The sequence below is a fragment of the Schistocerca gregaria genome, chromosome 1 (genome assembly GCF_023897955.1).
Source record: "Schistocerca gregaria isolate iqSchGreg1 chromosome 1, iqSchGreg1.2, whole genome shotgun sequence".
NCBI lineage: Eukaryota > Metazoa > Arthropoda > Insecta > Orthoptera > Acrididae > Schistocerca > Schistocerca gregaria.
This window is the reverse complement of record NC_064920.1, coordinates 999,897,064-999,911,498: the sequence shown is the minus strand read 5'-3', so window position 1 is coordinate 999,911,498 and position 14,435 is coordinate 999,897,064. Positions and strand designations below refer to the sequence as shown.

The window sequence follows — 14,435 nt, the reverse complement described above, 5'->3', positions numbered from 1 at the left end:
GAAATTTGGCTCAAATTCCATCTCACACTTTCCCAGTGATCGTAAGGTGAGCAATAAATCGCGAGAGGGGAAACACTGTCAAGTGCTTCACCAAGAGTTCTATACATAGTCGTGGAACAAGCGTCATTCTGGACCTACATTACCAAGGAAATACAAACAAAAAACTTAAAGTAACATTCCTTATCAGGGAATTAAACCACATAATAAATTGCCTGACAAGATGCAAAAGATTACTAAAATACGTCTGTTTAAAAAGGCAAATACATCTATTCGAAAAGTAAGCCAAACCACATTCTCAAATAACGCACGCTACACAATCAGAGACTCTTTAGAGGATTCACAGCAGTAGTTGCTAACGAAAGGGGATAGCTTCAACATCAGTTCGCATCAGAGTACATGATCACAACGTACTGATTTTAGAAGAAACTCGTGTTCCAGTGTTTTTAATCCATGTTAGTAATGTCGTCTCATTCTCCTGAGTTCAACATCTCACTCATCATGGACGTACGCTGACTAAGATTTTCAGGTGGACGGAAAGGACAAGAAGATGTTCATGTCGGTGTTGATAGTGGCATGTTTAAGAGCCTGGAGTCGATTTTATAAACAGACTGGAGATAGTGCGAGTGTCATAGCAGCATGTTCATAGTTCACAAGTCACCAGCGCTTGTCATGTGTGCAGCGACGAGGAACCAAACTATGTTTTATAATAACTTGACTAAACTGCGTGTTTATCAAAGACCATTGTACAATATGGACCAACGGAAATAGGTAGCACAGATGTTAAACATCTGGAGGATGGATTTTGTTCTACCTGGCCATCCTGTTTTAGGTTTTCTTAAGCCATTCCTTCAGCAAGGCTACGGCCAACGACCTCTCTTTCCTCATAAAAAGCATATACTTTGGAAAATTTGTAGTAAATTCCTATGGGACCAAACTGCTGAGGTTATCGGTCCCTAGGCTTACAGACTACTTAATTTAACTTAAACTACATTACGCTAAGGACAACACACACACACACACACACACACACACACACACACACACACACACACACACACACACACACACACATGCCAGAGGTAGGACGCGAACCTCCGATGGGTGGAGCCGCGCGAACCGGGGCAAGACGCCACAGACCGCTCGGCTACCACACGAGGCTAAAAGCACACGTATATATACTGTACGTGTAGGTATATTTTTGAAGTGTTTATTTTCATAGAATTATTGCGTCAAATCCTGTATTACTGTAAGATAATCCCGCGATAAATTAGTAATTTAATATAATGATTAATGTTGATAAAAAAAGTTTCATTGCACGAGAAAGTCTGGATAACGAGCCACAATTAAAAATGAGAGACCGTCATTTCGTGCAATCTTCGCTTTCAGTTATAGTAACTGCGCACACCCCAGGGAACAATTCAGTGTTTGAAAGTACCACTCATCTTGACCACAGAGAACTATGTGGTGTAGTGTCCAAAAAGCCGATCAGAAGCATCATGGAAACTTGCTGATCAAACTTGTTGGTCATGTGGTAAAGATGACAGAAATTCCAAGTCCAGACTTGGGAAAAGGAAAAGAAGAAACACGTACGCAGACACAGTAAATACCTCCCAGGGATAAAGTGAGTTGCAGTGATCAGCTAGCAAACGATCTAATCTAGATGGAGACTTAAGAAGAAGACAACTCATTACGGCAGAGCGCTTCATTGCTGGATGAAAGTGGTGAAGCATTTCTACATTTCTTGAGTAGTGTAAGTGCTAGTTCATACCCATCGCGAATAGGAATGGTGGTATGTACGCCTGACGCAGCTTTACCTACCACTGACAACGAACTACCAAATTCTGCTTGTCACTCTTCAGAGAAGTTGCATACTTGGTACGACTGCATTTATTTCACATATTTTGTTCAGTAGGTGACATTCAAAACTTTAGGGACTATTCCCCCCCCCCCCCCCCCAAGTCAAGGAACATGGTATCAGCTTCGACACCATCTCGTAAATAAACCAATGAGCTGCTTATTACATCACCAGGATTTGAGAAAGCTATGTTTACGTCTACGTAGGAGTTGCCACAAAAGTTATCGTACACAAGCAGGTAACATACATATGCGGACATTGGGTATTTTCCTGGTGTAAACCTAATGACATTTAAATGAGAACGAAATAAACCAGTTAGTGTAAGACTTAAATAGTTTTACAGTAGAAATAACCACTGATATAGCAACTAAGACGATGTCTTTTAAGTGCTGCCCTGGGTCGAGTGTGCGTCATTCATTGCCGTCTTTATAAAACACTAATTACAGTTTGATGATACGGTTGCAGAAAACATTCGATGTATCATCAATTAGGTTGTTGTTGTTGTTGTTGTTGTTGTTGTGGTGGTCTTCAGTTCAGACACTAGTTTGATGCAGCTCTCCATGCTACTCTATCCTGTGCAAGCTGCTTCATCTCCCAGTACCTACTGTAACCTACATCCTTCTGAATCTGTTTAGTGTATTCATCTCTTGGTCTCCCTCTACGACTTTTACCCTCCACGCTGCCCTCCAATACTAAATTGGTAATCTCTTGATGCCTCATAATATGTCCTACCAACCGATCCCTCCTTCTAGTCAAGTTGTGCCACAAATTTCAGTTCTCTCCAATTCTATTCAATACCTCCGCATTAGTTGAGTGATCTACCGATCTAATCTGCAGCATTCTTCTGTAGCACCACATTTCGAAAGCTTCTATTCTCTTCTTGTCCAAACTATTTATCGTCCATGTTTCACTTCCATACAGGGCTACACTCCATACAAATACTTTTAGATACGACCTCCTAACACTTAAATCTATACTCGATGTTAACAAATTTCTCTTCTTCAGAAACACTTTCCTTGCCATTGCCAGTCTACATTTTATATCCTCTCTACTTCGATCATAATCAGTTATTTTGCTCCCCAAATAGCAAAACTCCTTTACTACTTTAAGTGTCATTTCCTAATCTAATTCCCTCAGCATCACCCGATTTATTTCGACTACGTTCCATTCTCCTCGTTTTTCTTTCGTTGATGTTCATCTTATATCCTCCTTTCAAGACACTGTCCATTCCGTTCAACTGCTCTTCCAGGTCTTTTGCTGTCTCTGACAGAATTACAATGTCATCGGCGAACCTCAAAGTTTTTATTTCTTTGCAATGGATTTTAATTCCTACTCCGAATTTTTCTTTTGTTTCCTTCACTGCTTGCTCAATATACAGATTGAATAACATCGAGGAGAGGCTACAAAATTGGTTCAAGTGGCTCTGAGCACTATGGGACTTAACTGCTGAGGTCATCAGTCCCCTAGAACTTAGAACTACTTAAACCTATCTAACCTAAGGATATCACACACATCCATGCCCGAGGCAGGATTCGAACCTGCGACCGTAGTGGTCGCGCGGTTCCAGACTTAAGCGCCTAGAAGCGCTCGCCCACACGGGCCGGCGGAGAGGCTACAACCCTGCCTCACTCCCTTCCCAACCACTGCTTCCCTTTCATGCCCCTCGACTCTTATAACTGCCATCTGGTTTCTGTACGAATTGTAAATAGCCTTTCGCTCCCTGTATCTTACCCCTGCCACATTCAGAATTTGAAAGAGAGTATTCCAGTCAACATTGTCAAAAGCTTTCCCTAAGTCTACAAATCCTAGAAACGTAGGTTTGCCTTTCCTTAATCTATTTTCAGAGATAAGTTGTAGAGTTAGTATTGCCTCATGTGTTCGAACATTTCTACAGAATCCAAACTGGTCGGCTTTTACCAGTTTTTCCATTCGTCTGTAAAGAATTCGTGTTAGTATTTTGCAGCAGTGGCTTATTAAACTAATAGTTCGGTAATTTTCACATCTGTCAACACCAGCTTTCTTTGGGATTGGAATTATATATATGTCAATTAGGTATGACTCAATAGAAAGCATAAAACATCTAAATTCGTCTGCAGAAGTGAAATGTGTGGAAGGGAGGACGTGGACGTTGCTTAGTAAACTATATTGTCATCACTAGGATTGACATACGTCCCGATTAATCTGCAATCTTCGAATTTTTCACCCTTTATATTGATGTCCCTAGAAGCCTCAATCGACACACCAAATGTCCCCATTTTCAAATTAAAGAATCTAACATTCATATTCTACTGGTGCGCTGTAACAATATATAACATACAAGCAATCGTCAGCAACTTACTCTGTATAACAACCACTATTAACTTGTTCACGCTGCTGAGTATCTTGACTTCCATCAAGTCGTATGCTGTTCAGTGCCTGTGTGTGTAATTATAGAGTGTGAATTCTCGTTGTTTTGTGATTCCAAAAGCGAAGTGAAAAAGCTCTTTACCTTTCAAGTATATTTATGCAAGTACTATGATGCGTTGTGATGTATGTGTTAATTTTTACAGGCCTTCCAAGTCCGTCCTCACCTACGTTTGGATATCTGTGGATTTTGTCGCGATTTCAGTACAAACATTTGCGGCAACACTACTCATCAATGTTAGCATTATTCACCAACTCCACATCACAGCCAAGGTAAGAAAGAATGAAGTAGTTTCATGTGATTGCTTATTTACTGGTGTGCTTTGGCGAAGTTACTAACACTTCGTTCGTCGTACCAGGGTGATACCAAGGTACACGCCTTTCACTTATCCTTAATCTCCTTTCGGATGGTCACTGAAAAGCAGCTGTTGTTGAATATGGATTGGGAACTTCGGACATTCGTTGTGGAGTTATATATGGAATGCTTATTAATTAACCGGAAATGGCTAGCATGAGGACAGTTCACGTCGATGTTCCTGTCAGAGTATGACGGACCTACCGGCTAGCAGCCGCATGTTTTATTTCTACTATAGCTTTGTTAAAAACCACAGGAGATTTTTTGAACTTGTCCTTGGAATACAATCTTGGCATCGTAGAGTTAGTTACATTGGACGATTTTACAGAAAATGGGGAAAAACCCCCAAACAAACACAAAACAAGCACGTGAGCTCTGGAACTCCCGAAAGCAGGTATTCTATTTTTGGCGAAAACAAGCTAACCTTAGGAAGTTTGAGAAACTGAAGGTTACATAAGAAAACGAACTACTACTACAAAAATGATGGGTCGGGAACACCAGGCTATTTCACCGAGGACCGTAATTTTGGGAAAATGGTAGGCAGCAAGATCTGGTTTATTACAAAGCCATGGACTCAGTGGAAGAGCTCTTCGTTCCTATATCGGGGCTATCTGAACTATCGGTTAAATGTCAAGCATATCTAAATGTTGAAGCTTTGAATGCTGAAAGACTGAAAAATGGTGATCCACTACTGTTGGAGTAACGTGTCAGTAATGGTAAGTATTGGAAATGATTTAATCTTATTATTTCACGTCATTCTACCATTTATGAGACTAGTAGTGTTCAACTAATACTGTAAGTACTATTTTCGTGGTGGGATTTTCAAAAGTATTTATTCCCGATATACTTTATTACATATGACAAACGCGACTCCCCATTGTATACAAAACTAGTCCATCTCCGAAGCAACAATTTTTTGGGAACAATTATTGTTGAAGAAATAAAGTTAAAAGTAGCCGGCTCTTAATCTGATGGTCAATTTGAAGCTGCAGAATAGAACAGGGGGAGGGGAGGTGACGGCGGCAGTGGAGGGGGACGCGTGTAACTGGGTGTACCGTTAGCTGCTTAGTTGCGTCCAACAGTTCAGTATCTTTGAAACGTTAATTTTCTGGTCCTCTTCGTTTCAGAAGCGTTGTGATATTTATCCATATGGACGACTAACTGTCCGTGCAGCCGTCTTTATTTCTTACTTAATTTTGTTATAATAAGAGCCAATGTAATAGGGAAACTAGCACAGCGTGGTGGGCGGAAGTAATTCGATAGATGATCGTGCACACCTTACGGTGGAAGTGGGATGCTGCTGAATTATGTATACGCATTGGAGAGGGGAAAGGGGGGGGGGAAACTTTATTCTCCCAGAACAAGATCTTTTGGGGTACTGTTGTTTTATTGTGCGGAAATGTTAATGGAAGCCACAATGTCTAAAGCATACTCTCACGCTGTAGTCTTGATAAATTCTGAAGTGAGATTAATCGCTGTACCAGTCACCCGTAAGTTAAAATGGTAAAAAGTCCTTCGATATGGAATCATGCAGGAAACCTTATCTATAAGGCAGGAAGCAATCACTAAAATAATCGAGACTCCGATAATGAAATCTCCTACAGTAAATTCGTCGCGGAATACTCTTACTGCTCGGTAGATATCGTCCTACTGTCACCATGCTAAATAAGTTCACTACGACTTTAAATTCAGATAACCACTTAATTTTTGTACAGTGGTGAGAGGATGTAAATTGATATCCATTGTACACTCAAAAACAACGCATGTATTACACAACGATAATGTGTAAATGGAATTGCATAATAAATGGATTTCCTCTATTTTTTTAATGATTACTGAACTTTTGTAAGAAGTGCAGTGAACAAGCAAACAGTAAAAACGGAAACAAAAACCTCCTTATGGCTCGAAGACCGTTAGAGAAAAACTGCAATTAGAAGATGATACGGACACAGATGCCTGCTAGGGCTGGTTTCTGTTTCTGCCTGAATCTTTATTTACATTACAGTCGCATTATTCAACACTGTACAGAATGGACAAGGTAAGCACTTTTCTTTTCCTTACCTGTGTTCAGCTGGTGAAAAGTGAAGAGCAGAAAGACCCACAAAGCTGCTGAAGAGGCGGTCATTTTCCTTCTCCGAATCCTTAGCGTCGAAAAACACAATCTTCCCAACAACCTGCTTCTGTTTTCCAGAGAATATTAACAAGATGTTGCCCTTGGAATGATCTTCTTTCACACAAATCACTTGTAACAGTAAAATTTCACACGTCCGTCACGACTTTGTTGACACACTTCCACAAAAATTACACTCGCTAACGCAAAACAATGTATCTGTTGCACGTATTCCAGCTGAGTTGCTTGCTCGTTCACGAGTTGATATCACCGCACGCGAATACCGAAAGATGCGAGGGAGAACACCTCTGACGTATTTTGGAGAGTGACGGAATCGACCTGTTGCTTACGCCGCGGTTGTGACGTCACTGTTGGTGCCTGGAAGCTGGTACGTTGCTGTTGACGGACCGACGTGTGCCGCCCGTTCGGGCTGACAAACGAAACAAACTTGACTCGCGCTCACCCTGCCTCCATCGTGGAAGCCTGCCCAACCCCTACGTCACGGCTCAGGCACTTCCGTCGGTCTGCGCCTGCCGTCCGGTGAAACCTCGCCTTGGCTGGCCTTCCTACCTCATTCCTCGCGGCAGCTCTCACCGTGGGCAAAGAAAGGTGGGACAGCGGCCGCTCATTGGCTGACCGAAGGCTTCTTGGCCAATCAGCAGCGGCCTTCGTGACTTGCGGCCAACCAGTTCCTCCGTTGCTGCCTCCAGGAGGCGCGAGCCGCTGTCTCTGTTTCTCTGCCTGGCTTGCTGCCTACACATATGAAGGCGTCGTGCCAGCTGCGGAATGGGCATTGTAGGCAGCCGCTCCGGACTTGGGCGGACATAAACAGCTTATAAGCGTACTTCAGCGGTACATTTTCGCTGCTCTAGCACATCCAGAATACTGCTCATCACAATTACAGTTTCCATGCTACTACACTCATTCCAGTGTATATACATACAGGGCAATTCAAAAGTAACTGAACACACTTCGTGAGTGTAATGTATGATCAAGATTAGAGTAAAACGTTAAATTAAGTTTCATCTGAAATTATGTCAGAGTTATGCAGTAGAGTAGAGATGAGAAATGCAGTACATAATAAGAGGAAAAAGTGTAAATATGGACATCCCTTTTGTTTTTGACTTAAAGGTACCTTCTTGTGTAAAAATTCCAGATTCTATACCTTCATTAACAGCTATAACAAGTTTAAGAAATTATGAGAGGTGAAACAATGATTAGCATCCATTATTCCTATTCGAAAACAAAGATTTACAAAAAGCTTATGAAGTGAATGAAAGGGGGTGAAAATACGGGCATCCACAAAAGGTGCAAGAAATCTTTTGTAATGTTTTAATGAAGTGGGTTAAAACAATAAAAATGGTAGACTATATAAAAAGCAGCTTTCGCACATTTATGCATGAATTCTGAAATTTTTTTACAGTAATCGCAAACTTAAGTAGCTCCTTCAGCGCCAGCATAACCTAAGTGCGCCCACATTTGGCACATTACACATTTATCCACACCTCTCTTCTCCTTTCTTGAGAGAACCTTTTATCACAAAAGATGGAACTTGCATCGCTTGCGTCTGGTGTACCCCTATCGTTCACATCAAAGTCATTATCGCTGAAACTTCCTGGCAGATTTAAACTGTGTGTCGGACCGAGACTCGAACTCAGGACCTTTGCCATTCGCGGGCAAGTCCTCTACTGGCAGAAGTAAAGCTGTGAGGACGGGGCCTGAGTCGTGCTTGGGTAGCTCAGTTAGTAGAGCACTTGCCCGCGAAAGGCAAAGGTCCCGAGTTCGAGTCTCGGTCCGGCACACAGTTTTAATCTGGCAGGAAGTTTCATATCAACGCACACTCCGCTGCAGAGTGAAAATCTCATTCTGCGTCATTATCGCTGTCCACAAGGTGAGGGCTGAAGGAGCCTGAAGAGTCCGATGATGATTCAGATAGTTTTGTGGAACAGAGTTTCTTTTTTGAACGCCTTTGGATTTTGCACCTCTGTCTGCAGGGCGGCCTCTAACCCCAGAGAAACTCAACGACCTCTTCTTGACAGCACTTTCGTCAAGCGACTTTGTCAACTGATCTTTGTATGGCGTTCCAGTGATGTGGCAGGCGGTTGCTGCTTTTCGTTCCCGTGTTTTGGTTCTGTTCTTAATGTTCGGGATAGGAGATATGTCGAACGGCGAAACTGCATTTGCTGAAGTACCCGGAGAATTTCCCGGTGTTTCAATGGCTTCATCAGCTGGCATAACTAGAGCTTGGTGTGACTGAACATCAGGATAATTCGAAGAAGAAGCAGATGATGTCGATGGTCCAGAGATAACAAATAGAGGAGCACGTGATTCGGAAACATTACGTCTATGTTCCACTGTGGAGCAAGTTTTTCCTGCAGCCAACTCAGCAGCTATGAAATCGGCTTCGGTGAAGATGTAACGGTTCATAGTATAGAACCCAGTTACTTTGAATCCGTTTGTTGCTACCTCAGCTGATTGGGTACGAAGGTAGGATTGGCCAAAAACGTCCATAACGTCGTAAGGTGTGAGAGGACGCCCATTGTGATACAACCATACTCTCACTGCCTCGCTTTCGTACGTTTTCAAAGGTCCCATGAACGTCTTATATAGAGGCTGCAGTTTGTGGGTGCAATGTGGAGGAAGTGAGATGATAGTCACGTGGTGTTCTTTCGCCAAGTCACTCACATCTGGATTTCGAACGTGGCTATAATGAACATCCAAGATGAGGAGAAAAGGACTTTGTTCAATCGGACCTGTTTTCTCAGTGAAGTGAACGAACCATTGCAGCAGGGGTACAGCCTCTCATTGGAGCTTGGGGACATGTTGGTTCTAGGATAAAGTATCATTGGCGGGGCACAATGTAGCTATGTGCTCATGCAGGCGATAACGGTGATTGTAGCCCCTCTTTCTGCAGACGTTAGAGCAGCAATTTGTTTCTTCCCTTTCATTCCTACTTTCGGAATTTTGCTTCGGACAATGGAAAGGCCTGTCTCGTCCAAGTTATGCACCCGGTCTACTGGATGTGAGTGTTTGTTGAAAGCGTCTGCCAATAAATCAAAGAAAAACATCACATTCTCTTTATTTAAGCCTACGGCTCTGGGATATGAAGTTCCTCATAGTTTGCAAATTGACAACTGATCCTTATGTGTTTCAAGACAAAGGCCAGCCCTAGCTAGTCCTGCTTCTCCCCCTTCACAAGGGGTCGTCAAACTATTTCTCTGGTCAAGTAAAAATGTCATTCTTCTCAGATCCGCCAAAGTGCACAGAAGGAATTTTTGCTCCATCTCAAGGAGATAAGAAACTAGCTGTTTTTCGAGGTCTGCGTTTAAAATCGTTTTCCTTCCAAGCTGTGTCTCTTGAACCGCTTGCTCACGGATTTTATCAAGTTTACCTCTGCAAAGTGGTTCGAGACACTCTGAATGTTCTTGCAGCACTTTTCACAGAAGCGTCCTTCGCTTTCACAGCTGCCATGGCACGAACCATCTGAGGTTTATCCCACTGAGGTCTCTGGTTCTTACAGTCATAGCCCTTCTTCTTTCTCGACATTCTGCAAGGACAAACAAAAGCACTAGGGTCTATTATTGCAATTTGAACATTCTATTTGTTTGTTTGTTGCTGTGTCAGTTGTATATAAGACCTTTAAACAAAATTCGACCAACCATATCCCCGTAAAATTATTTAAATGTTTTACATTGTTTAAGAGAAGAGATGGTGCAATTATGGGCGTTCCTCAAATAGGGGTCCATTTTTACGCCAACCCAATGGGGCCATATCTACACCAACCATTCTTAAGCAACATGGCCACTATCACGCCTAAGCTAAAAGCGTGTGTAACCTAAAACATGCTTCTAAAAGTAGCTTTTAAAGGATATAAATAGAAAACGATTTCACATGCCTGCCAAACGTTTGCAGTCCTGAACAATCACCAATTCACAAAGTAATCGATGTTGTGACTACTTTGCTTGAAACAATGCTTCCAATGGTTCACTGCTACCGTCTGTCAACAACAGGCACCGTTTTCAATCTTGGTCGCCAGACGGCAACACTTTCCATAACTTCTTCGTGAGGGGTGCCCATAATTACACCTGTGCCCATTTTTACACCTTTTCTTCTAATTATCCTCAGAAAGCAACAACTTGAATGGATTCGAAATTCAGCTGAACTATGTACTGTACGTGTACCCCAGGACTTGTTCAAAATGATGTCCATATAGACGAAGACAGAGACGAAGACATCTTACTGCTCGCGGAATGTTGCAGGCTCTGTTCGTCTGATTTTGCACAGCTGCACAGCTATTTTCAATTCGCTGCAGTAAATGTGCTACATTCTCAATTGCAACACCATACAAGAGCTTCGAAGGTATGATCGCAGGGTTACGATCTGGATATCTGGCGGGCCACTTTATCGGGATAAGCAACTTCGAGATAATCTCTTGCCTCTCGGCTAAAATGTACAGTGGCATCGCCGACAAAGCAGCATCATTCGATAAACAGGAGAACATGACACGCCAAAAGCCTTTACTGGCCCATGGCGTAACGCCTATCACAAATGACGTTATGCGTCATCACTCGGAAACAAAACAGTTTCACACAAAACTTTGATTTAACGTTTTACTTCTGACCCATACATTACACTCTCGAAGTGTGTAGGCTACTTTTGAATTAACTTGTATATATGGAACAGAGTAGGACAAAGAAGAAAAAAAACAGAAAAAAAGAAACGCTTGAAAGGCAAGGAAAAGGTTGATTTTGGTTCCGCGTTAGCGGCAATCTCAATGTGGCCGCAACAGCAACAGCTGGTAAATTCGTAACTCAGTTTCCCTTTAACGTGCAGTATTTATTTCGCCTTGAAGGATCGTGAAAAACTGATCACTTTTCTGCTCACTTTAGCTGACATTGTTTGTGGACTATAAAAACAGTCTCACACAACGAAGTCGCACCAATAGTCGACCGCAGATCGATATGACAACGGCGAACGCTATAAGGTGCGACGTAGCTCGTTCTGTGGTTTCTGGTTGCTATGGTGCCTCTTTTATAAACATCTTGGTGTCAACCACTATCCTGATATAGTTTATGACTCCCCAGCCGTATTGCAACTAGAATCTGCTTCCAGTTTACCATATGCATACAGATAAAAGCAATCTATCATCTGTAAGCTTATTTAATATGTTTCAAAACATTTGAAGTGATGAATTTAGGAATATTCTGTAACTTGTTACATATCACTCCCTTGGGGATCATGAAGGTAAAATCAGACTAATTACAGCGTTGACAAAGGAACTTTGGCACCATCATTCCAGCGCTTCATTCGTGAATGGAGCGGCATAAAGCCCCAACTGGTTCATTGAGAAGCACCTCTACCATGCAGTTCACAGTGGTTTCTAGAGTATTGATGTGGATTAGACTTGCCAGAAAACATAGCAATCTCACAGAAAATGAACATAGTTTACAGGGTCAACAGCACCAATTACGTAACAGTGGTGCAATCATTTCTCTACGCAGCATGTAAACTGTAACAGAACGAAGTAAGTGGAGGCCTAAGGGTAGCACTAATCCAAAATTTGCCGAGTATTTCGTTAATTCCAACGGATGACGCAAATTTTGTGCGACTTCTACAAAGTATAACTTGGGGAATTCAATCTTCTCATTTTCTTGTGCAGATTATTATCTCAGGTACTTAACTATGCAGGTAGTAAACTCTGTCAAATTTTCCTTTATGATAAGTAAAGCGCATCTCGAGAGAATCTCTCCGTTTCAGAGCCGATAGATTACTACCAGGAACTCTCCGGGAGTTAAACATGCAGAAGCTGTGTTAGAGATCTGTTTGAGATTAAGGAAGATCTCTACACATCTTTTCCCCACAATCTGTTTCCAGTCACTTTGTTGTGAACCTATACGCTTTTTAAAAGAAATGTGGAAAGATTAAAGATGATATAACCAGTGTTCCTGTTTCATTTAAAATCCCGTAAAAAGTTTCGAGACTACTTTTCCGATGTTGAATTGGGACTACTATATTAGAAGATAGCATTTAGTTTTGCTACCCAGAGTACAGCTGAGTTTCCGCTGTCCTTACACACATTCATTTTGTTCAAAATGAAAATTTGTGATCTATCTATTGCACCTAGTCACATTTTGTATATTCTGTTCCAGGTAACGAAACAATGCCACATGAAGCGAGATACCTAAAAGAATCGAATGTGATTATCCAGTAATGCGATGACATCTGAAGAAGCATAAGACAAGATCGAAACAGTTTACAGGATATTGCCGCGAATGAAACCAATATTGAAAGCCCAACTATTTATATTTTTTCAGCTTCCCTAATCCCGTATAAGAATGAAGATGATGCGAAAATTTAATCTGCCTTCACCATAACCGAGTAACCATAAAAAAATGGTTCAATTGGCTCTGAGCACTATGGGACTTAACATCTTAGGTCATCAGTCACCTAGAACTTAGAACTGCTTAAACCTAACTAACCTAAGGACATCACACAACACCCAGCCATCACGAGGCAGAGAAAATCCCTCACGCCACCGGGAATCGAAACCGGGAACCCGAGCGTGGGAAGCGAGAACGCTACCACTCGACCACGAGATGCGGGCAGTAATCATCATCATCGATCATAATCACACGTATAAAGTTATCTTTGAATAGGATTCTCGAAGCAAACCTAGTTACTAGGAAGATGAGATGTCAGCTTGAGATTCGATGCAAGATCTTACAGAGAAGGTCGTTAGCTAACAGTGTCTGGATTCTTGAGTACTGCTAATCTCAACCTTGGACACACAGCAAGTTACAGTAACTGAGTAATTCGAGAAAATCCAGAGAAGAACTGTACGATTAAAGGACGAGTAATGTTTTTTTTATTTTTTATTTATTTATTTTTGGCCCGAAATGTCAAAGAATAGCTTAACATTCTCTGTTGGAACAATGAACGTGAAAGACGTAAGGAGTACTTACACTTCAAAATCCCAACATACATTCCAGTACGATAAACATTTTACACTCTGTCGCTTAAAACTCACGTAATGACTAAAGCTGACTGAAACGGTGGCGTGTTGACAGTTTCTCTTCCCGAAGATAATTTCTGAGATAGGAATAAACTCATACGCCATGCGTCCTCCTCTACTCACCACGCGGTAAGATTTTGAAGTACAGACGCAGATCTATAATAATTTAAACGTAGTGTTTGGAAAAGGGAGTATAAAATATACTTCAGCTCAGAAATGTGTAAGATGGTGTACTTAACCCTTGCCTATTAGGTATCGTACTTTTCTTTAAGTTGGTCTTGACTTTTCTTGCTACTTCCGAAATTCAACTTGGGCGATGCAAAGCATGTTCCGAAACTCGTACTGGTTACAGTGAAAATTATTTTCTCGCATTTGGAGCCTACAATATTCTGCCCAACCTACATTTAAACTTCATACGGTGGAAATCGAATCTCGGTTATTCTTAAGACTTCTCTCGACGCTGACGTTACTTTCACATCTAGAAAAACGTTGCGTCATGCTGGCGGTTAAACATGCGTCACACTTCAAATTCTGCCACACCTGACTCACTGAGTAGAGCAAAACGGACGTTGCTCTTAGTTTACGTAACACAATGGTTTGGACTTCATTTAACGTAACTTAACATTTGTAAAAGAACGTACGTAAGACATTTACGTAATGAATGAAAGTTGTTATGAATAATAATATATATTCTTTACAG

At 41.6% G+C, this 14,435-nt stretch overlaps 1 protein-coding gene across 2 annotated transcripts in view; it reads right to left on the bottom strand.

Moving 5' to 3' along the window:
• LOC126278525 (tyrosine kinase receptor Cad96Ca) overlaps positions 1-7,302 on the bottom strand; it is an 800,638-nt gene extending 793,336 nt beyond the window's left edge. The window contains exon 1 of one of the 2 annotated variants that reach the window (XM_049978699.1): positions 6,675-7,302. In XM_049978699.1, coding sequence (XP_049834656.1) covers positions 6,675-6,738 — 64 coding nt within the window. In that variant the 5' untranslated portion in view covers positions 6,739-7,302. The remainder of the gene's footprint in view (positions 1-6,674) is intronic. The other variant, XM_049978706.1, reaches the window with a different exon arrangement.
• Between the last annotated feature and the right edge of the window lie 7,133 nt (positions 7,303-14,435).